The sequence below is a fragment of the Suricata suricatta genome, chromosome 16 (genome assembly GCF_006229205.1).
Source record: "Suricata suricatta isolate VVHF042 chromosome 16, meerkat_22Aug2017_6uvM2_HiC, whole genome shotgun sequence".
Classification (NCBI taxonomy): Eukaryota; Metazoa; Chordata; class Mammalia; order Carnivora; family Herpestidae; genus Suricata; species Suricata suricatta.
The window spans coordinates 25,506,822-25,529,185 of NC_043715.1; the positions used below are offsets into that span (position 1 = coordinate 25,506,822).

The 22,364-nt window shown below is 47.4% G+C and overlaps 1 protein-coding gene across 2 annotated transcripts; it reads left to right on the forward strand.

Annotated features, from left to right (window-relative positions):
* Window positions 1–2,671: 2,671 nt before the first annotated feature.
* Window positions 2,672–15,461, forward strand: CFAP20 (cilia and flagella associated protein 20). Of its 2 annotated transcripts, XM_029925861.1 has the most exons (7): window positions 2,951–3,013; window positions 3,578–3,759; window positions 11,765–11,844; window positions 12,556–12,667; window positions 13,687–13,875; window positions 14,211–14,321; window positions 15,024–15,461. In XM_029925861.1, exons 2-7 carry the CDS (start codon window positions 3,748–3,750, stop codon window positions 15,027–15,029), a joined length of 510 nt encoding a protein of 169 aa, XP_029781721.1. In that variant the 5' UTR covers window positions 2,951–3,013; window positions 3,578–3,747; the 3' UTR covers window positions 15,030–15,461. The 2 variants fall into 2 exon arrangements, with proteins under 2 accessions (XP_029781720.1, XP_029781721.1); XM_029925860.1 differs by lacking the exon at window positions 3,578–3,759 and having other exon boundaries at window positions 2,672–3,013.
* Window positions 15,462–22,364: the final 6,903 nt, after the last annotated feature.

Here is a 22,364-nt window from a genome sequence, read left to right on the forward strand (position 1 = left end):
AATTTGGTGCACATTACCTTTGAAATGAAAGTAAATGTCAGACTTGATCACTTGGCTCTAATCTACTCGTTCATTCATTGTGTACCTGCCGTGATGATGGCTCTGTGTAGGTGCTGGGACACACGCATGGAAGCCAGTCTGCACCTGAAAAAAGCAGACCAAAATCAAATCTACTGTGGAGCCAACTCAGTGATTCCTGTTCTCCAAACCTTCATCAAATCATCTGTATTGCAGGGGTGCCTGGGTGGCTGAGTTAGTTAAGTGTCTGAGTTCAGCTCAGGTCATGATCTCATAGCTCCTGGGTTCAAGTGTCACATCAGGCTCTATGCTGACAGTGTGGAACCTACTTAGGATTCTCTCTCTCTCTCTCTCTCTCTCTTTCCTCCCATCTCTCTGCCCCTCCCCCACTTGCATGCACACCCATTCTCTCAGAATAAATTTTTAAAAAATCATCCTTGCTGTAGCCAAGGCCATGATCACAATAAACTTTGAACCCCAACATAAGAAAGAACTGAACACAGTTCAGGCACACACTTACTGAGAATGAATAGTCAGGAGAAGCTAGCACTTTCATTTTCTCCATCAGTTTGCTCATTGATTGGCTATCTGTTCAAGGCACTTAAGCCCATACTCACTCAAGGTGTTCCATTTTTTTGTTTATTTATTTATTTTTGAGAGGGGGGCGGGGAGAGAGAATCCCTCCTAGCAGGCTCCATACCATTGGCGCAGAGCCTGATGTGGGACTCCAACTTATGAACCTTGAGATCATGACCTGAGCCAATGTCTAACATTTGGTTAAACAACTGAGCCACCCAGGTGTCCAGGTGTTCCATTTTAATTGAGGAGCATGCACGGTTGATGAGAGAACTGTGAGCAGACAAATGGACTAGGTGAGCCCCAATTCAGAGGAGAAGATCTCTATTGGTTGGATGGGTCTGGAGCTGCTGAGACCAGGAGAGACAGAACCTGTGTTGGGCCCACAGTGACCAGGTCCCCAAGTCCATGACTCTGATTCACTGATTCAACACATGCATACTGCATCCCCACTTTATGCAAGCACTTTGGGTATTAGGAATACAAGACAGACCAAATTCTTTCTCCCAGAAGCTCAAAACCAGGGGAAAGGAAACAGCAATAAGTAACTATATAGACTATGATGTGGTGATAAGTACTATGGAAATAATAAAGTGGGGAAGAGGACAAGAAGTTGGGGTGGGAGGTGTCATTTCAGGCTTGTCAAAGACATCCTCTCTGAGGAAGTAGAGTAGTGGGTTGAATAGTATCCTCTCAAAATACATGTCCACCCAGAACTCAGAAATGAGCACTTATTTGGAAAGAGTGCCTTCGTGGATGCAATTAGTTGAAGGTCTCAAGATGGTATTGTGCTGGGTTCAAGGTGGACACTAAATCCAACAAGTGGTGTGCTCGTGAGACGAGAGAACACAGAAGAAATGTATGCCGAGATCACCACAAGCCTAGAAACACCTAGAGCCATCAGGAGTTGGAAGAGGCAAGGAGGATCCCTGAACATTTCAGTAACAATCAAGGGATAAGCTATTCACTGGCCTGAAGCACAGTCCCCAAAAGTTATCTAAAAATAACAATTTCATAGAAAAAATTTTTTTCACTTTCTAGTCTAATAAGATCCACATATCCTCCCACCGCCACCCCCTGTCATGTCTGGAAATTCTGGCTAGATTCTTCACAGGGTTCTTGTGAGGAGTAAATGACTTAGTAAAGGCTAAGCTTTTAGTATAGTACTTATTAGGTACCTAATAAATGCTTAAGTGACGTTAGCCGTTTGTAGCCGTGTTGATAATGTTAACTGTAAATTCCTTTTCTGTCAGTCACAATACCCAGCACAGGCCTAGGCACAGAGTATAATATTTAGGTAGATGCTCATTGAGTGACTGGTCTCCAACATTTGGGATTTCTTCCACACTTGAAATATCATAGCTTGTTTTGTGTCTTTTTAAAAAACGTTCTAAGTATTAATTGATTTTAAAAAAAACAGCGATTACTATAACTCAACCAACTCAACTATATTTTGTATAATTTTATTAATTTCTGCTTTTATCTTAGTGTTCAGGCTTTTTTGTTTGCTAGTGCATTCAAGGTAATACATTTTCTTGAGAGCACTGCTTTGCATCCCACAAGATATGCAGTGTATTCATAGTGACCCTGTTAATAATGAAAGCAATGATGCATATAAGGCGCTTAGCGCAGTGCTCAGTAATAGTTGGCTGCTTTAACCTGATCCTGCACTCGGCGGCCAGTCTATTTGACATTCTTTGGTAAGCAGTTGCTTAGCCAACCCCCCTTCTACACTTTCTTCACTTCTGCCCAGTTAACTCCTCCCAGTCCGTCAGGGGGCGGGGCCAGGCTTTCTCGCCCCTTACCCCACCCCCGCCTCGTTCCCTTGACTGCGCGAAACGTGTCTCACACAGTCCATAATCCTGTCTGCTTCCGCTTTCTAAAAGCGCTCTGGAACTAGGATGAGAAAAATAGTCCCTTGACAACTGTGTTCCTTCCACAAGGAGGTGGGACTGGGGCGGGGCTTAAGAGCGGAAGGGACAGGAAGTCTGTGATTCTTGTGTCAGGATTGGGCCCAGCGCGCTTAGGGGGCGGGTCAAGTGGGCGGAGGGATCCATTTTACACGGCGGCCTGCCCGCCGCCTCCATTTAAGGCGGAGAGAGCAGCGCGGGCAGCAGTTGCTGTGGTTTCCCAGTTGAGGCTGTTTGCGTCTTCTGGGAGCTGAAACTCGCCGAAGTAGTGTCTTGCGACCAACTTTACCCGCGGGTGACTACCGATCAGACGGTCAGGAGCTCAGCGTCTCTTCCAACGACCAGGCCCAGCCCTTGGTTTCCCTTCACCACTCGGTGCCCCTATCTAGGTCGGCTCCGGCGCGGCTGAGAAGGCCGCGAGCGAGATGTTCAAAAACACGTTCCAGAGCGGCTTCCTCTCCATCCTCTACAGCATAGGCAGCAAACCCCTGCAGATCTGGGACAAAAAGGTCAGGAGTTGGGGACAGCCGCTGGGCGGGGTGCAGGGGCCGCGCCCCCTCCTCATCTGGGAGCTGGGGATGGGGTGGCGGGTAGCTGTGTGGAGTTGGGGGTTAGGGGAGGCCGGGCGGGCGCTGCTGTGACCATCCCCAGGCCGACGTGACTGAGGTGCAAGGTAGGGGCGTCGTGTAAGCAGTTGGAGGTGCGTGTGGGGTGGGCGTGGCTGGGGTTTAAGTGTCCAGAGGCCATGGTGTGGTTAGTTAGGACAGTGGTCCCTCTCCGCAGCCTTAACTCGCTCAGTCGGTTCCTCAGGAGCCTCGGTTTCCCCATTTATGTGGTAGGATTGATAGCCTCCGTGTCACAGCGTGAAATGCATACACTTACGTGAGGTTTCTTTGGGAACATGCAGATGAAAGAAGCTGCTGTTCACTGATTTCACAAATACTGATACCCTGTTTTGTGCCAGGCACTGTGCTGGGCACAAGACACAGAGCTTTTGTTCCAGGCATCCTAACAGAGGCACAGACAGAAGGCAGTTATGTTTGGGTTTCATTCATTTGCTCCTTTCCTTCCAGGGATCTCAAACAAGGCAGAATTCGGTGGCCTTTGGCACCTGCTCCACATTCAGTGCTACTTGGGGACTGTACTGTGCCTTCTGTGCTTGATTTCTACATCACGAAAACTACAAAATGGTGACAAAGTTTTGTTTGGATTGATAAGTTCAGAGCCAAGTACAAGCCTCATTATGTTCATTCAGGTATCCGCTGGATAATACTCTCACCCCAGGAGATGGTGGCCCTGGCCACGTTTGGAGATGTTGAGTAGGGAGCATGTGTGTCTAGCATGTTTTGAGTTGGTCGGCGTCTTGCTATTTTGTTGTTTCGTTTCTCGCGCCGATTCCCAGTCCGCTGTACCTTTTTTTAGGGTAAGTTAAGGTGGGCACTCTATTGTGGAAGAGAGGCGATTCCTCAGGGCAGAACCGAGAGAAGTGGTATGTTGAATGGTGTTTGATAGGGATAAATGTGGAATAATCTAAATAAGCAGTTTATGGGTAACGAAGCTGAGAATCTTGGATTTCATCTCAGAACAATTCTTTGTCTTCCTTATCTGCACACAGAGGTGGGTAGAGGACACTGGGAGCCTTCTGCCGGTCACCACCAGGGAATTCTGCATTTAGAAGGCAGCTCTGAGAGTGGTGTGCTCGTCACGTCACTTTGATAAGGTTGTTGAGAGATCTGGATGTCAGGAGCTGGTTGGGCCCTGTGCGTGTGTGAAGCATCAACGTCTCCCCTTCGATGATGCGTCTGCCCACATGCTTAGGCTCATACCAAGAGTATTGCACAGGGGAGCAGTCCCTTAATCTTTTTCCCGACGTAATTGAGGTTCTCGGTTGCATGGTTCTGTTCACATTGGAATGAACATCGAAAACTCTGGAATCACAGCCGTACAGAGAGCCTGGTGTCAATGGACCTGGGAAGGATGGCTCCCCAGCTGTAGCGGGACTGACGGGCTGTCGGGAGGCACGGGAGGCACGCAGAGAGTGGCCCTGTGTGCCTGCCGGACATGGAATTACAACACAAAGGCCACCCTAAGGCACTTGAAGGAGAGAATGGGACTTGATCTGGGAGAGGTTTCTAGAGCAGGTCAGTGAACTTGGTAACACTTAAAGAATTGCAGTGGTAGGGAGGCCTCAGCACATCCGTGAGGTGAAACTTATCAGAGGTGTCCATTCTAACCCTCTGGGCTTGCTCTTTTTGTGTGTGTTTTATTTTTCAAATGCAGCTTTTTGACTAGTCAACATGTTTACACATGGAATATAAAAGCAAAGTAACCATAGTGCGCTGTGTCCCTTAACAACGCCGCTAGAGGTCGGATGATACCCTGATGACCTAACACGTGTGAACACATTATTAGAACTCCTGGCTGGGTTACTTGGAGTAAATTAAACAGACATTTTGGCAAGGAAAAGGTTTAGAATAACACTCACTTTAAGCAAAATTCTTATAATAGTAAAAGTTAATTATGTTTATATTTTTTGTATTTTATCAAGGTTATTTATTTATTTTAAGAGAGAGAAAGAGAGAGTGTGTGTGGGAGGGGAGAGACAGAATCCCAAGCAGACTCTGCACTGTCAGCATGGCTCCCTACATGAGGCTCGAACCCACAAACTTTGAGATCATGACCTGAGCCAAAATGGAGAGTCAGATGCTTAACTGACTGAGCCACCCAGGGGTCCTTATACTTTTGGTATTTAGGCTGAAAAGGGTTTAGGGATGAATGTTTTCCCTTGGAGCAAGGGAAGGAACGGGAGGAAAAGGACAAGTTTGGGGTCAGTGCCATAGGCTTTGTTGCCCGTGTGCCTTATTACAAAGTCCTCAGGAATTATTGGGAATCCAAGCCAATTGGGGAAACAGTGGGGATTGATACACTTATCAAAGATTTATTGAGCAGGATTTAAATCACAGGCCTTGTGTAGATTTGGGAAGATACAAAGAAGACATTTCCCTGCTCTCAGGAAGGCAAAGTTGTACTAAAGGTAACGTTTGAGGGATGGGCCATCCACATTGATCTAGAAATGACCCTGAACTCTTCCAGTAGTACATATGGCTATTTTTGTTACTACTTTGATTTCACAAACTTTACTGTTCTCCTTCCTGGGCTTATGGAGACGAATTTCTATAATTTGTTTTCTATAACGAATAATCTTAGAAAAATTAGGTTTGGCTTCTGTTTGGGCTCTGTATCTCCTTATGAATGTGAAGAGTGAATGCCATATTCATCCTAGTGAATTGACAGACTCCATTTTTGTGAGTGTGCTTACTAACATTCGTAACACCCGCGTTTATCGGACGCTCTGAAGCTTGTAGCTCCTGCCCCCCATCTCTTCCTTCAAATCTCAACTTACACATTAGTTCATTGGGAGCTTATGTTAGGTCTCCTGTGTATTCCTGTGGGCCTCTCATACACTTCACACTGTATGGCAGTTGCCTATTTATTGTGTATTTCCCACTAGACTACAAGTTCCTTTAGGGGAAGAGAAGTATTTTACCTTGAAACCCCAGGGCTGGAGTTGGGACGGTGTAGATGTGCGCCCTGGCTCTGTCCTGTGTCCTGTGTTGTATAACCTTGTTTTGTAATGATGTGACCTCCTTCCATGATTATGGAGGTTAAATGAAAGTTCATATAAAATGCTGGGCACCAGAATTATGGCATACAGTATTAAATAGGACAAGAAACCCAGGAATTTGCTCAAGCGTAAATAAGTTTATAATTGATGCCTAGGTATAGGAAATATAGTAAAGCCAGACATCTGAAATTAGAATAATTTTGTCATTGTAGCATGGCTTTCCCAGTCCCAAACCCTTCACGTGACTCTTAAGGCCACACAGCACATGGTCTGGTGCCTGCTTAACTAACTGTGCAGGCTTGCCCTTGCCAGGTTCCCCTCTTAGCAGTGACCTCCTGCTGAACTGCAGGACTCATGTTCTCACCTTCAGGCTGTCCCGGGCGCCCTCTGCTGGGACCCACCCCGCCACCTCTGTTTGTCTCCAGGTTACAGCACAAAGGCACTTCCTCAGGTCAAGTTAGTTTATATCCACTTGCCCCTCCAGGTTAAGTTCATTTATACCCCCTTATAGAGCCTCTACTTCCTTTTCATCATACTCATCATTCTTGAAATTCATTCTTCAAATTAGCTTCTTAAAATCTGTATTCCTTGGGGCGCCTGGGTGGCTCAGTCGGCTAGGCCTCCGGCTTCGGCTCAGGTCAGATCTCATGTTCGTGGGTTTGAGCCCCACCCCGGGCTCTGTGCTGACAGCTAGCTCAGAGCCTGGAGCCTGTTTCAGATTCTGTGTCTCCTTCTCTTTCTGCCTCTCCCCCTCTATGCTCTGTCTCTCTCTGTATCAAAAATAAATAAAACATTAAAAAAAAAATTTTAAATCTGTATTCCTTACTAGACTGCAAGCTTCCTGATAAAGACCTCTGTCTTTATCACACCAACAGCTTAGGAGAAATTAGGGCTTTCTTAATGTTGCCTAACTTCTGGGACCAGCAAGTATTACATTTATTAAAGGATTTGTATGTTTAATGTAGACATTACTTCTGGTTTGTAAAGAAAATACCAGAAAGTTCTGTTTCCACTTAAGCCTGTGTAAAACATAAAATTTTCATATTTCAAAATATGTTTCACATCCTAAAAGTCTACTAGATGAGAATGTTCATTCATATGAGTTTCTCTGTCTTTGTCACCTCTCACTTTATCATTCAGCTGCTGCTGGTCCTTGCTTATTCTAAAACTAAATATTAGAACAGAACTTTTTGTGGTCGTTGCTGGATAGTATTAGACTCCCATTTCCTGTTCCTAATTTTAAGAATGAATAGTCTCCAGAAAAGTAGTTTCTACACCCTCATTTTTAATTAGCAACCTTTATGGGTACGTGTTAAACTGCTGCATTCCCGGTGGTAGAATCGAGAGATTGGACATGAAGGTAGTACAGCTGTGTTTTTTCCAGACTTTCCCTGGATCAGCCTGATGATGTTTATTATTCTGAGTAATAGCTTTTACTATAATTGGGTGAAGGCATGGGTTTAGTTATACTTGGCCTTGCAAGGCATTGCTAGGAAGAGACCGGTTAGCCCTGCACTTGGAATTGTCTTTACTGTAACTCACAGGCTGTAAGTGCCCAGAGCTGCCCGGTGCTATCTGGCGAGTCCATGTTAAGTGCAGCATTGGATCCTGCAAGGCCCAGGCCTGGAGACAGAGCTATGCCCAGCTCTCCCCACAGAGGTCTCCCTCTGCCTGCTTTCTGACTTGTGTCCCGGCCCCTAGCTGCGGGAGAAACTTTCCTGCTGACACGGACAGCTCTAATGTCTTAATGTAAATTGGAACATGTGTCATTAAGACTAGGATGCCAGATGGCTGAGGGCTCAGCTGTCTGCCAGGATAAGTGGGTGGAGCCAGAAAAATGAAAGGTGGGGGTAGGGAATGCATACAACTCGTGTTATTTTTAAAACACTTGAAGAAATAAGGAGAATTGGCTAGCTTCCTCCCTATTCCAGTAGTACTTTTTCCCCTCAGCTTGACCCTCCTCCCTGGAGCTTACATTGAAAAAAAAATAAATCAGTGTTCTTTCTTAGTTGCCCCAGCAACCATGGAAAGCCTGGGAGAGTGACTGTAAGAGCTTGCAGGTTCCTCTCCTGGTGTGTGCGGAGGCTGAGGACGCTTCTGACCTGTAATAGCCAGTAACCGGGTCCTGCAGCTCCCAGAGTACCTCCAGCTCAGAGCTTTGCGGGTGGCGGGAGAGTGGGGAGACGGAGTTCATGAACAAAAATGTAAGATTGGCTCTGTTTATTTTCTGGAGGAATAAAACACTTGTAGCCTACACCTTGATAGCAGGACTGCGTCATGAAATAAAAAAGAAGTAAAAGGTCAAAAACAATTGGCACTTTCTCATTTAGAGAGGGAAGTAAGATAAAACCAATTTCCACTGTAAGCCACAAATGCTGACTGTTCATTTTATCTTCATTTCAAAGCCAGGCCTGTTTCGTGACCTCTGAACTGGAAGGAGCTAAGGAAAGGAAGTTGATACTTTCTGAGGTCATGTATCTTGTTCTGTGTGTTTGTCAGAAGCCGGACTGAGGAGGGGGTTGCTTCCTGTAAGACCTTTACAATGTAAGGGAGTAACGGCCAGACTGCCAAGGTGGTTGAAAGGCCTTGCCCCAGTTGTCACCCCACTTTTCCCGTGATCCTAGTTTTAGAGCCTAGAGCGGTTTGGGGAGATTTCCTTTAAGCGCTCATCTCTCTGATTAATTGCACCCCCAGCCCTACCCCACCCCTCTTTCCCAATGAGTTTCGATTTGCAGGCCTGTGAACTTTAAATGAAGGAGAAAAATCATAATTCATAACGAATCAACTTAATTTGATCTCAAAGCTCTGGCAGTTGGTGATGGGAGAATACTTAAAACTCCAGAGAGACTGACAGCCATTCCTCTGAAAAAGCTGCCCTTTTTTTCCCCTGAGTTCTCCTGGTTTATGGACTGCATTAATTAATTTTGTAAGAATTAAGTCTGGGGATGTGGTGGTTGATGTGTTGTGAGAGAAGCTTCTCTTTAGGAAGTTTTTGAAAGTCTAGCTGAAAACGAGCTTGCCTCTGGGGCGGAGGCACAAGAATACACGAAGTCTCTTGGCTTGTGGTTCGTAGGCCTCTGCGTGCTTTGTAAGGCATTGTTTTCTTCTGTAAAGACTTGAGTCTCATTTGCTGGAGTGAAGTCATCTGCTAGAAACTTTGAGACGGGCAGAAGCAAATTTCCTAACATCTCCTTCCTGTGAAATCTGGCTGAGGTTTCTGGAGCTGGGAGAGCATTCTCACTGTGTACTGAGAGGCGTTTGGCGAGATAAGATTTGAGGCAGTGCTTTCAGGCAATATTGGATAAATTGCAACAAGTTGCCTTTTAGGAATAATTAAGTGATCCTTTCAAGTTAGCCATGTGTTTGATTGTTGCATTATGTATTCTTTAAAGGAAGAATGAAGTTCTAAAGAATAATTCGCTGTACGTTATCAAATTAGTGTTTGCATCTTGTTGGAATACTGGCAGCTCTTAGCAATGTGACAGCATCACGTTATTTGGAAATAATTTCTCATTTGATTCCTCCTTCACCAGCAAGTCGGTCTGATTTTCCACAGCAGCTGCGGGCTAGCACATTGAGGAGGAATATCGCCATTTGGTCCCGAGTGTTTATATGGGGAATGAGGTGGGCAGCATAGGCATGTGCTGCACAGACCCAGGCCTTTGTGCGCTTAATCCCCCGAGGAAAGAGGCCCAGAGCGCCAAGCAGGAGGGCAGCGGGTGTCGCCAGCATTGTTTGAGGAGCACTTCAATGTGACATTTGTGTCTTAAGAACCCAAGAAGTGCTGCATTGGCAGAGATCTGGGGCCCATCCGCCCTGCATTCTGTGTCTGATAATGGGCACCAGAGGCTGATTTGTGGGAAAGTGTTCTTCATGCTGGCAGCCTCCCTGGCTTTGTGATGGACCCCAGGCTCTCTGGCTTCCTATAATAGTCCACAGTGGATATGTTATCCAGGAATTTTTTTTAAATCCTCCTTGAATCTATTCACCCTTGCCAGCTCTCAGGGTGATAAATTCCAGAAGTCAGCAAATATTTGAACGCTTAGTTTCTGCCTAGCATAGTACTGAGCTTTGTAGAAGATACAAATGATGCTTAATACTTGATCCCTACTACCCAGGAGCTTATACTTTTGTGAGGAGACAAGACTCAGTTGCATCTTGCAGAAAAAGATGGGCAGCGATATCAACAGTCCCATGGGAACCCCAAGCATAAGTAGACCATATTCACAATACCAGAGGCCAGAGACTGATGCCTAAAAACTGAATGCCATACTATTAATAACCCATTTTGAAAGATACAACTATTGGTCAGACTTGATACCATGTTCTCTCTTTATATGCAAGTCTAATGGAAAGCCAGAAGTCAATATGACACATCAACACAGCCATTTTCACTATACCTGGAAAAAGACCACATGCTTTTGGTGCATCCTGTACTAAATCTGGTTGATTTTTTTCGTATGTTAATACATTCAGCCCTAATAGTCCAGCCCTGTGTCAAAAATGCCTTTGCATGTCTCTGCTCTGTCCATATTTGGTGCTTAAGCACTCACTACTTGAAGGTAATTGTGCCTTCCTAAATATTTTGAGAGGGGAAAATCCATACTGAATATTGATCCCTCTTCATATCGTACCTCCTATGCATGCAGCAGACGATACAGAGCCATGTAGGGTGAAGTGCTAACTGACGCCTGGGCTACATGAGCCATACAAACAAACCAGAAAGAAGAGAGGTCGGCATGGGCTGAAATGCTGAAGAAGGCTCCTGTGTGTGGCACCGATGACACTTGGATTCTTTAAAAATCTGATATTTAGGGAAACGAAGATAAGGAAGCAGGAAGTAGGAGCATAGGAGTAAGTGCTGTAGAAGATAAAAGTGATGCTTGATCCTGGGGGCTTAGTGCTCTTGTTTTTTCTGGTTGCCACCCTGCCAGTGGGGGGGGGAGCCCTTCTCAGTGGCACCAGCCTTGGGCGTTTTTGGCTGTAGAAGTATATGAGGCAGTGTGGAAAGCCTGGTCGTTCATCCTGACTCTCTCACTTAGAGTCCTCACTTGCGCTGCCTGGGTGTCAGTGTCCATGTGTGTAAAATACCTTATGATTTTTGTTGTTATGACTAAGTCAGAGAACATATATGAATGTTCCTAGTGCATAGTAGGCACTGAGTCAATGTTAGCTGAATGGAGTTGATTTCTTCTTTTTTTTTTATGTTTATTTTTTGAGAGACAGAGAAGGGGAGAGAGATTGACAAGTAGGCTCCACACTGTCAGCACAGAGCCCAACACGGGGCTCGAACTTATGAACTATGAGATCATGACCTTAGCATACCAAGAGTTGGACACTTAACCGACTAAGCCACCCAGGTGCCCCTCGAGTTGATTTCTTTGGAAAAGAAATTTATCCTAATTTATAGATGGCCAAGTCCCCTGCAGTTCCTGTTGGTGGTTGGTAGACCTTGTTTGGAGGTAATATCATGGCCTACTTTCAGATAAGCTCAGTATACCGTGTTTCAGAATTCTGTGTTATGCTCTAAGGGCTACTGTGGTTTTCTTTAAATGGTCCCATTCAGCCTTCAAAATCTTGACAAAGGTGTTGCCAAATATTTCAGTCCTAATTGGTTTAGTTTTTGTCATTGTAGGTGCGGAATGGCCACATCAAAAGAATCACCGATAATGACATCCAGTCCCTGGTGCTAGAGATCGAAGGGACAAATGTCAGGTAGGTGGCCCCTCTGTTTGCCCAGAGATGTGGTACACCAGGGAGGTAGCATGTCATAGAGGTTAATGAGCACAGACTGTGGGACCGAGGGCCTGGTGAGGATCCAGCTCGCTGCTTACAGCTTACCTTGGGCAAGTTACTTAACCCCAGGCCTTCGCTTCCTTATCTGTAAAATAGGGAGAGTAACAGGACACCTTCCTTCGAGGGTTGCTGTGAAGTTTAAGTAAGCAAATTGTGTATGAACCACTTAAAACCTGCTTAGCACGTAGTAAGTGCTGTGTGTTAGTTGTATTATTAGTAGTAAGTACCCAAGGCGTGCGGACATGGGTGGAGGGATGGCACCGATCATCTAGTGGGTGGTGTGTGCCACTGTGTGGTTCTCTGTGCCACAGTGGTCTTAGTTTGGGTTTTCAGTCACTTGATGGCTCTCTTAGAGCGGAATTGAGTCGTCTCTCACTGGAGAAAATTCCTTGGATCGTTGGCCTGGCTTTGTTTTTCAGGTTATTTTCTTGTTGGTGTCTAGCCCTGTGTTCAGCTTTTGTTTCAGAGTCCAGTGTTGTGTTTTTTTAAAGCATCAGCTGATTGAAGGATTGAGGATTGGGTGAGGTATCTGGATCTTTTAGATCTGCTTTCCAGCTTACCTCTTGGACCGAGTGTTTTTGCTGCGTGTACCACGAAGGAAGTACTTATTAGGATCTCCTCTCTCTGCAGCACCACGTATATCACCTGTCCTGCAGACCCAAAAAAGACCTTGGGGATTAAACTTCCCTTCCTCGTCATGATAATCAAAAATTTGAAGAAATACTTTACCTTTGAAGTACAGGTTAGTATATGCACAGAATGTGCACACTGTCAGCTGTACCATAGGGACAGCCCGTCAGCTTGCAGGGAAAAAGTGGCTCTAGGAAAGTATCTTTAGTCTTTTGTATGGTTATTTATTTATTTATTTATTTATTTATTTTGGGTTTATTTATTTTTGAGATAGACACAGAGCATGAGTGGGAGAGGGGCAGAGAGAAAGAGGGAGACACAGAATCTGAAACAGGCTCCAGGCTCTGAGCTGCCAGCACAGAACCCAATGCGGGGCTCAAATTCATGGACCGTGAGATCATGACCTGAGCTGAAGTCAGACACCCAGCTGACTGAGCCACGCAGGGGCCCCTGTGTGTTTTTATTTATTTTGAGAGAGAGAAAGCCTGACTCAGGGAGGGGAAGAGAGAAAGAATCCCAAGCAGGCACTGTGCTGTCAGCCCATGCCGACATGTCCATGCCCAACGGCATGAACTGTGAGGTCCTGACCAGAGCCAAAGTCTGACACTTTTAACTGACTGAGCTACCCCAGCGCCCTTGTGTGTATTCTTTTCTGCCTCTACTACACACTTGATGCAGCCATTGTAATTACGGCATAAATTTGGTATTTGTAGTCAAACTTGAGTGCCACATTTTTTAAAGAAGCAGTAAGCACCTAGGAAATCTGAAAACAGCTATAACATTTCAAAGCTTAAAGGTTAGAGTACTGTCCATTTAATACTGATTATTATTGGCCTCTGTTCTAGTATTTTTGATTTTTCAAATGGAAGAATGTTTATGAAATCATTCTATGATCTGTGGGCCCTCGAGTGTGTCATGTGTCATAAGCAGCTGGCGTTGTCTTGGCAACAGACAAGATAAACTTGCTACTTCCGGGCCATCTGCATCCAGTGTGACCTGTATCTGGTCTGTTTATTCTCCCTTGGGTCTCAGCCTTGGGAAACTGAGCTATGGGAGGTTAGGCCCTTGTCTTAGACCCAGGTTGCTTCTTCCAAGGTAGACTTCATGTGACTCTTTTTCTTTATGTCATAGGTACTAGACGACAAGAATGTGCGTCGGCGGTTTCGCGCAAGTAACTACCAGAGCACCACCCGGGTCAAACCCTTCATCTGTACCATGCCCATGCGGCTGGACGACGGCTGGAACCAGATTCAGTTCAACCTGGCAGACTTCACACGGCGGGCATACGGCACAAATTACATCGAGACCCTGAGAGTGCAGGTGTGGCCGCTTCTCCGGTGGGCTGCCAGACGGGAGAGGGGAGCGCGCTCTGCCTGGTCCTGGCCTGTGGCCCTGGTGACAGAATGGCGTGGGGTTTGGGCTGAGGTCCCCAAGTCATTGTCCAGAGGGCTCCGAGAGGTCCACGCTATATTCAGGGTCTGCTGGGTTACACAGTGAGCAAAATATCCCTCTTGCCAGAGTCTACCCCCAAGCCGTGCTAAGGAGATGCCAGAGCAATGAAGCTCTGACAGCCTCGTGGGAGGGGCTCCCGGAGAATTGGGAAAAGAGGAAGGACAATCCTATTTTGTTTCTTAAAATAAGTCTTGCACCCACAGATCCACGCAAACTGTCGCATCCGACGGGTTTACTTCTCAGACAGACTCTACTCAGAAGATGAACTGCCGGCTGAGTTCAAATTGTATCTGCCAGTTCAGAACAAAGCCAAGGTAAGCCAGCCTTCCTCAGAGGAAGGCCAGACGGTGAGTTGGGGGAGCTGGAAAGTGCTCTGTTCTAGCCTCAGGGCAGACGTGGTGTCTGGAGTACCTTTTGTTGTATGATCCTGGGTCTTCTTCCAATACCAGCACTGAATCAGGAGCGCTCCCGGGAAAGGTTCTGGGACTGTTGTCTCCACCTCTACAAGGTGGTCCTGTCTGGTAGGGCAATGTCCTGCAGCTTCCTGCTCAGTGTCTTCCGTCCGAACCTCTTTATCGGCCCCAAGTTCCTGTCAGTCCGTGGGTCTCCTCTGACATGATCCTGGTGCTTCCTCCCTGCCTGCCTGCTGCTGACATAGGCGTTTCTGCCCAGCCCAGCGTCCCCTCCAGTGTACCCAGAAAGGGGCAGGTGGCTCAGTGACACCATTTATTTTTCTTTTCTTTTCTTTTAATGTTTATTTATTATTGAGAGACAGAGAGAGACAGAACATCAGCAGGGGAGGGGCAGAGAGAGAGGGAGACACAGAATCCAAAGCAGGTTCCAGGCTCTGAGCCGGCAGCACAGAGCCCGTCATGGGGCTCGAACTCATGAACCACGAGATCATGACCTGAGCTGAAGTCAGACACTTAACCGACTGAGCCACCCAGATACCCCTGACCATCTATTTTTCTGATAACTTAAACTGATGCCTCATCTGTTTGTTTCTTTTTCTCCAGCAATAACTAAAATGCACCTTGAGGGATGTCAGACCCTGGACATGGCTCTTAGTTTGAAAAGGAAACTATCTGGAGGACAATGCAAAAATCAGATATTTCTATTACTTTTCTTTGCTGTGGTTCTTTTATCTACTACGTGGTGTCCCTTGTTGTGGACACCAACGACCATGCCAGGATGCCGTCATCACGGTGCAGGTGCCGTGGGGGGTGTGCGGGCTCTGGGGCACCAGTGCTGGACTTCGCCCAGCTGCCTGCCCCAGTGTGTGGAGATACATTCACCAGGAACTATAGAATTAAAGATGTTCCCTAAAGCAATTTCAGACCTATATTTCTTCCTACGGTTTGTTCATTGTTTTATATATTATCTAAATATATGTATATGCTGTGTAATACTCATAATCTGGAAATGAATAAAATGCTATATTCTTGGTTTGTAAATTTGGTGGAGTTTTTGTTTGTTTTTTTAGATGGAGAGAGAACATGAGCGGGGCTTGGGAGGGGTGATTCGAGGAGCAGAGGGAGAGAATCTTAAGCAGGCTCTGCACCCAGCATGGAGCCCAACGTGGATTGTGGTCCCACGACCCTGAGATTGTGACCTGAGCTGAAATCAAGGGTTGCACGCTCAACCGACTGAGCCACCCAGGCGCCCCAGTAAATTTGTTCTGAGTTTATATTCTTAATGATATTTTTCTTCCCTTTGTGATGTGAGCATAGAGCTCTTTCCGAAGAACATTGCGTACCCTCATGCTGTGAAGTACCTCGCAGTAAGCACTTCTAGAACAAGACATCTGTACAGATCCTCGTTTCTAACAATGCCAAGCTACACTACATGGGAAAAAAATGTGAACGGCATATGATCCGTAGAAACATCATAATGGGAATCAGGGCCCAAGCCAAGCTTAACACAAAATGGCATCTAGTCCAGATTGCTCTTAATTCCCTTAAGGAAGTTGTCACATTGGAGCCGCACGTGCTCTTTTGTAACAGCACACCTACTGTCCCTCAGCATTGGAGCCCGTCACCGTTTCCCTGACCAAGCTCCAGATGAAGTCTTACCTTGAGTTTAGGGACTTCCAGGAAAAGTGTTTCTTTAAACACTCGAATCACAAGGGAGCCGAAAGCTTACCCCACAGCCTTCCTCATCCTGCTGCTTGGGCACATGCTCCGTTAGTGGGATGGCCCACCCTGGCATAAATAGTTGCATTCACAGAAGTTAGCACTTCCAAGATGCACGTCTGCCCTGTGTGACATTGCCGGAGGCAAAGGAGTTTTAAGGCAGAGAAGGGCGGGTACAGACTTGCCGGGGTCTTGAAGGAAACAGATGAACTAGTACAGTGGCTACATCTGGAGAGGTTGGGTATTGTGTCATTTGTAGACTTTGTGTACTATAAAAAGATTTTTTTTTTGAAAAGTAATATGTAAGAATCTCAAAGTCAAGAACAAAAGGCCATCCTAGATACTGGGCTCTCCCAGGGAATGCCCCCTGGGTCTGGTTTCGTGCCACAGGGATGACGCTGGAAGTGTGGACACCAGCCATGAAGACTTCGGTGAGAGGTAAAAACCACGCTGAATCCACCGGTGCCATCGCCGCCTTCTGTGAGGTTAAGTGGCGAGAAGCACTCGCCTCCCACATCCTAACCCTCCTGGTGCGCTGCGGGGAGGCACCAGACCCCTGGGGCGGAGGGGACCAGGGCTCTGGAGGGAAAGGTGGAACTTGGAAGTTGGTATTTCTCCCCACAGCTGTTGTGTGCCTGACACTCAGGTGGGCTCTGTCAGGACAGCTCTGCCCCTTCTCTTCCTGCTAATGATGGGAGCTGCCTCTGGCATGGGTTCTGCCCCGCTGACGGGGTCAGCACACAGAGGGCCATCAGCCCCAGTCCGATCTGAAGGCTGTCCCCCTTGCCCATCCTTAAACATTAGTTTTGTCGTTGTTAGATGCCTTGGGCCTGTCCCCTGGGCCTTCAGGGTTACAGTCGGAACCCTCAGAGATGGGTGGTGGTGGGATGGCCAGGGACTTCCAGCAGAGCTCCCTGTCTCTGGTCACTGGACGCTGAAGTCTTCCCTGCTACATGGTGTCTATTGTGGCATGAAAGAAAGACGCTTTTGTGGAGGCGAGAAAACCCGGTTAACTTTTCATCTCTCCAGTGCCAGGCCATCAGTGAAGTGCTCCTAGAAGTCCAGAGAAACACAGTAACACACTTTCCTCCACACAGAGCCCCTTTCACCCCGAGGCACTTGTCGGACTATGTATGGGGATTACCTCACCTCCCTCTTTGGGATGGAAGGCGGCAGCTGTCGATTTCCCAGATGCTTTGCATATCCATCTGAGAGGAAGTGAGGGGGTGTTGGGGGTGATGGGGTGTATTATCTAAGCTGGACCCAGGCCAATGTGAATTGTGGCACCGAGTGCACAGCCCCTTGCCCTCAGCTTTCCAGCTCGCCAGGAAGACAGTGACGGCCAGTTAGGAGGCTGAGGGCAGGAAGAAAGACAGGCTGTGGGGGTTAGCAGCCTCCTCCTTGGAGCTAGGGCCACAGTGACCTTACACTGGGGAAATTGAAGCAGGCAGCATCATCAGGCTCCTTGGAAGAAATGGTGTGTTTTAGAAGGCATTGCCTTCCAAGTGAGAGTATTAGTTAATTGTCATGAACTTGAGGGGACAGTTGGGCAGCCATTCCCAGCAGGATTCATCTTGGGAGAGAATAGATTCACTATGGCCCTTATTTGCCACTGGCCCATTGACTGATTTTCCTGTAGCCAGGCTGGCCCCCTCCTGGGGCATCTCGGGAAATCAGGCATGCCAGGGGACAAGCCCCCAAGCTCATCCGCCCAGCACCTCAACGGCTGTAGCCAAAAGCCTCACTGAGAATTCACTGAGAAAGAGCTTGGTGCTCTCCTTGTCCTATCCCTCTCTTCCTCCTCTTCCATTTTACTGATGAGGACGCCATAGGCCAGGGAGATACAGGCCAGCCCCTCTAACTAATAGTGGAAGGGTTGGGACAAGGACCCGGATCACCTGACCAGAATCACATGCCATCCCTGTCTTCCTTGTGTGGGTTCTCCCACACACACAGTTCCTGTGTGTCTGGCTGTGCCCTTTTTCTAGAGAGCAGTGAGAAGTGAGAGGATGTTCCCTTGGGTGGCTGGGCCAGGCCAGACCCGGCTGCTGGAGAGAGCTCAAGGCCAGGCTCAGCTCTGGCTCCGTGATGAGCCCTGGCCTGGTCGTCGCCTCGTGGCTGCGTGTTAGCGGACCTTCAGCGACTGAGGGAAGAGTGGAAAGTTTGTAGGGCAAAGGCTTGTGTTTCACTAATGGATCATAGAAGTAACCTATATTCATGGGACATGTAAACCACACAAAGAATATGAAGTCAGACGGAAGCCCCAGTTCTCATTTCTGAACTGGAAGTATTTGAAGGGACCAGGCCAAGTGTCACCAGCTTACGGTATTTGTCTACTGGGTCCTCGCAGCACTGAAACAGGAACCTTTCTCATTTTCCAGATGAGAAAACCAAGGCACAGAGATAAGCATACATGAACTCACCCAGTGATGTCACCATTGGTGGAAGCGGATTCCAGACTCAGGCTGTGGACCCCCCACACTGGGCTCTTACATCACTTGACTTCTTTGACCTGCTATTTCCTCCTCAGCAAACTCGGCCTGATGGGGAAACACCTGAAACATTCCTCAGAGCTGGGCTGGAAGAGATGCCCATGAGCGAGGCATGTTTTCACACAACGAAAAAGTACACAGCCACAAAAAGGGACAGATTGAGCAGCTGCAGAGGCACACGCCCCCCGGGTGAGTGAAGACAAGGTACAGTTTATTAAGGACAATTCCTTTTCTGTATGATCTTTAAAAAATTTCTTTAATGTTTACTTATTTTTAAGAGACAGAATGTGAGCAGTGGAGGGGCAGAGAGAGAGTCAGAGAATCTGAAGCAGGCTTCAGGCTCTGAGTCGTGAGCGCAGAGTCTGATGGGAGGCTCAAATCCACAAACTGTGAGATAGGACCTGAGCCGAAGTCAGACGCTTAACTGACTGAGTCACCCAGGTGACCTCTATTTCTGTCAGAGTTTTAGATAAGCAAAACAATATATTTCAGGATGCATTTATAAATGACAACCATAAGATCAGCCAGGGGACCGGATGTCTCAGCACTCCGGACCATGTTTCACCCAGACGTGAGGGGTGCGAGTGGGGGCATGGGAGCATGACTGATCGGAGAGGGGCTTCATGGGACTTGCTTTATTTCCCACCCTGGGGAGTGTTTACACATGGATGTTTGCTTCATTGCAATTTGAATTACACTGTGGAATATATTCTTCTGATTACATTTCTCAAAAAAAAAAAAAAAAGGTCAAATTTCGATTACTTAGCCCTGGCCTATTAAAATGCAGATTCTTGGAGCCCATCTCATTAAGATGCAGATATTCTTTCAGGAGATCTAAATCTGGCCAAGAAATCTGCATGTTAACACCTTCCCCCTGATGATTTGTGATGTTTCTGACACTTGAGAAGCTGCTCCAAGAGCAAGAATCAGTGCCGTACCTGCCGAGAGGCCAGATGCTGGGAAGAAAGGAAAGCATAAAGCAAAGCCCCTCTCAGACGTCAAGTTCCTTTGATACAAAATTCTAGTCCAGAATTTCCATCTCTGCACCTTTTCCAGAACCTGGAGACACGGGGTCCTGTAATGCAAACCACAAGTGCCTCCAATCTGGGTAGACACACTCCAAATTGTAAATCCGCAAGGCACTGAACATCTGGATAGAGCACAAGCCTTGGAAAAATTGTGCCTCTTGGTATCCATGGTGTCTGAAGCAAAGCAAAACAGTATGTGAAGGGTGGGATATGGAAACACCGTGGCCAGAGCCCCTTATTAAGGGGTGTTGAATGTCACCGAGAGCCGAGAGCCGCTGCTCTTTTACTGCCTGAGGGTAATAAATATGAACAGGGACTCTCCCGACTTCTCTCATCACTTGGATCTCCCCCAACTCTCTTCCAAAAAGTCTTAAGTTGTGAATCCTCCCAGCCATTGGGAGGGAATACAGTAAATTCTGTCACTGCTAGAAGGCCTGGACACACAGTAGCCCCTGGGTTCCAAGGCCCCCTCCAAAGCTGCCCCCACCCCCCAAGGCTGCCCTCATGTTCACTTGAACCCTTAAAACAGAATCCTTCAAGGCCTCTCATTGGTATTGGAAACCTACCCTTGCCAACATGCCAGGTTCTTGGTGACTGTCAGGAGCCCCCACTCATCCACCCCCATCCCCCACCCCCACCTATGGAGGTGGTGGGAAGCAGTAGTTCTCCCCCTCTGGGCTGGCTACCAGGAGGTGTGCTGCTGGGAAAGCACATCTCAGACCTCAAGTGCGATGTCGACTAGTGAGCATGTGAGACTCATGCTGCCGAAAGCTTGGCAAAGCGTCTCTGCCATTGGGGGACAGTGGGGGACAGGAGGATGGGTGGTGGGGATTGCACGGGAAAGCAGGATCACATGGGGATCCTTTGCTAAGTGTATGCGGGTGCAGCGGGCCCAGCGCAGGCCCTAGAGGAGTTCCAGACTCAAACATTCTGCAAATCTGCTGGCTGGGTCTGCCAGAGTCTCATGTCCCAGTCTACTGGGGACAGAGGTACCTGGATAGCATTTCTGGCCACGCACATATTTGGACTTGACTCATTTCACCAATGACTAGGTTATAATGACTGGGAGTGGAGATTCATTCCTGGAGGTTGTGCTCACTTTGGTCTGTGTGCTGGGGGAGGGGGAGGGGGATAGCAGAGATGCTCGACCCAAGTTCCTTACCAGCCCCGGCCCTGGCCCCAGGGCACCCCAGCAACCCCGAATACGGGAGATGAAGGACCTTAAGCTTCTTTAGGCAGCTGAACCCCACAGGGCCAGCCACCACCAGCCTTTGCCGTGGGAAGAGGGCATTAGCTCTCCCCTTGAGCCCCACTTGCTCAGGGAAGATGTTGAGGCCTGAAAGGGGCTCCAGGGCACCTCTCATTCCCCAGAAGGCTGAGCTCACACAGTGTGGGGAACCCAGGGTGGCTGCTCCCCTCCCACTGGGGGCTCCATGAGCCTCAGAGCCACCAGCATCCGGAAGCTCTCCAAACCCCATCTTCAGGGATTTTTATGGAGGCCTTATCGTGGGGATGAACCCAGGGAAGGTGGGGGGGAGTGCTGACCACGCTTGGTCTTTCAGGCCACCAGCCCCTGTGCTGAAGCTACCCTGGAGCCTGCCAAGAGTCACTTCATTAGAACAAAAGATACTCCCGTCACCCGGGAAACGCCAAGGGATTTAGTGGCTGTGTCAGGAACCAAGGTCAAAGAAGAGATGCTCCTAACACCTTAACAGAATAGGAAATTACAGAGGTTTTAGGAGTCCTGACCAGGAGCTGGGTTCAGGCACCAAAATATATATTCCTCCTGCCATCAGAATATCACATTGCAACAAGGAGCTCTTGGCTCTGCAAATGCCCTGGGGAGGAAGGTCCCCCCCCCCAGGAATTTACTAGGTGCCTAGGCCTTTAAAAAATGAAGGAGACTTAAAACTCATGCTAATACAGTAACAGGAAGCCTCTAGCAATCTGTGGCTATTTAAATGACAGTTTAATTAATTTAAATGTAAATTAAAATTCAGTTCTTTTGTCCCACCAGCCACCTTTCAAGTGCTTAGTAGCTGGCTAGAGGCCACCATATTGGGCAGTGCAGATAAAGAAAATTTTAATTGGACAATGCTGTTTTAAATGCTTTTATTAAAACAAAATAAGACCTTATCACCACCAAAGAAAAAAATAGGTTCAATGTTGTATAATCATGTTTTTAAGAACAGATTTGAACAGGTTTCCCAAATGTAATTGTGCATAAGAATCATCTGGGGAATCTTGTTAAAATTCAAGTTCTGATTCAGCAGGTCTGGGTGAGGCCCTAGATTCTGCATTTCTAATAATCCCACAGGTCATGCTAATGCTGCCGGGTCTATGGACCACCCTGTTGGGCAGTGAGGAATCACTGGATTAATTAAAAACACTTAGGGTCCATGTTAGTGATGAGCCTTAGGAATGGGATGCAAGTTCAAAATTGCATCATGAGTGACTAGCGCCATCTTCTTTGACTCCTGGCCAGATACCTTGGCCACTGTCCACTTTATTCAGACCCTATGCCTCAAGCCTAACTTTCAGGCCTGTTGTAAGTAAGGCCCAGCACAAAGGCCAATTTCCCAGAGTGACAGGCCCTGGCATCAGAAACAGCTTCCCTCTTAGGGCCCCATCAGGCCCAGAGGCCCCAGGTCCCTGGGAATCAAGGGGGACTTGCCATGACAGCTGTCAGGTACAGCTCCTCTCGG

What these genes read in the sequence shown, in the direction of transcription:
- CFAP20 (XM_029925860.1), top strand. Translation starts at nt 2,930, where the DNA reads ATGTTCAAAAACACGTTCCAGAGCGGCTTCCTCTCCATCCTCTACAGC. An exon ending in TGCAGATCTGGGACAAAAAG is followed by an intron (nt 3,014 to 11,764) that starts GTCAGGAGTTGG and finishes TTGTCATTGTAG; the next exon opens with GTGCGGAATGGCCACATCAA. An exon ending in ATCGAAGGGACAAATGTCAG is followed by an intron (nt 11,845 to 12,555) that starts GTAGGTGGCCCC and finishes CTCTCTCTGCAG; the next exon opens with CACCACGTATATCACCTGTC.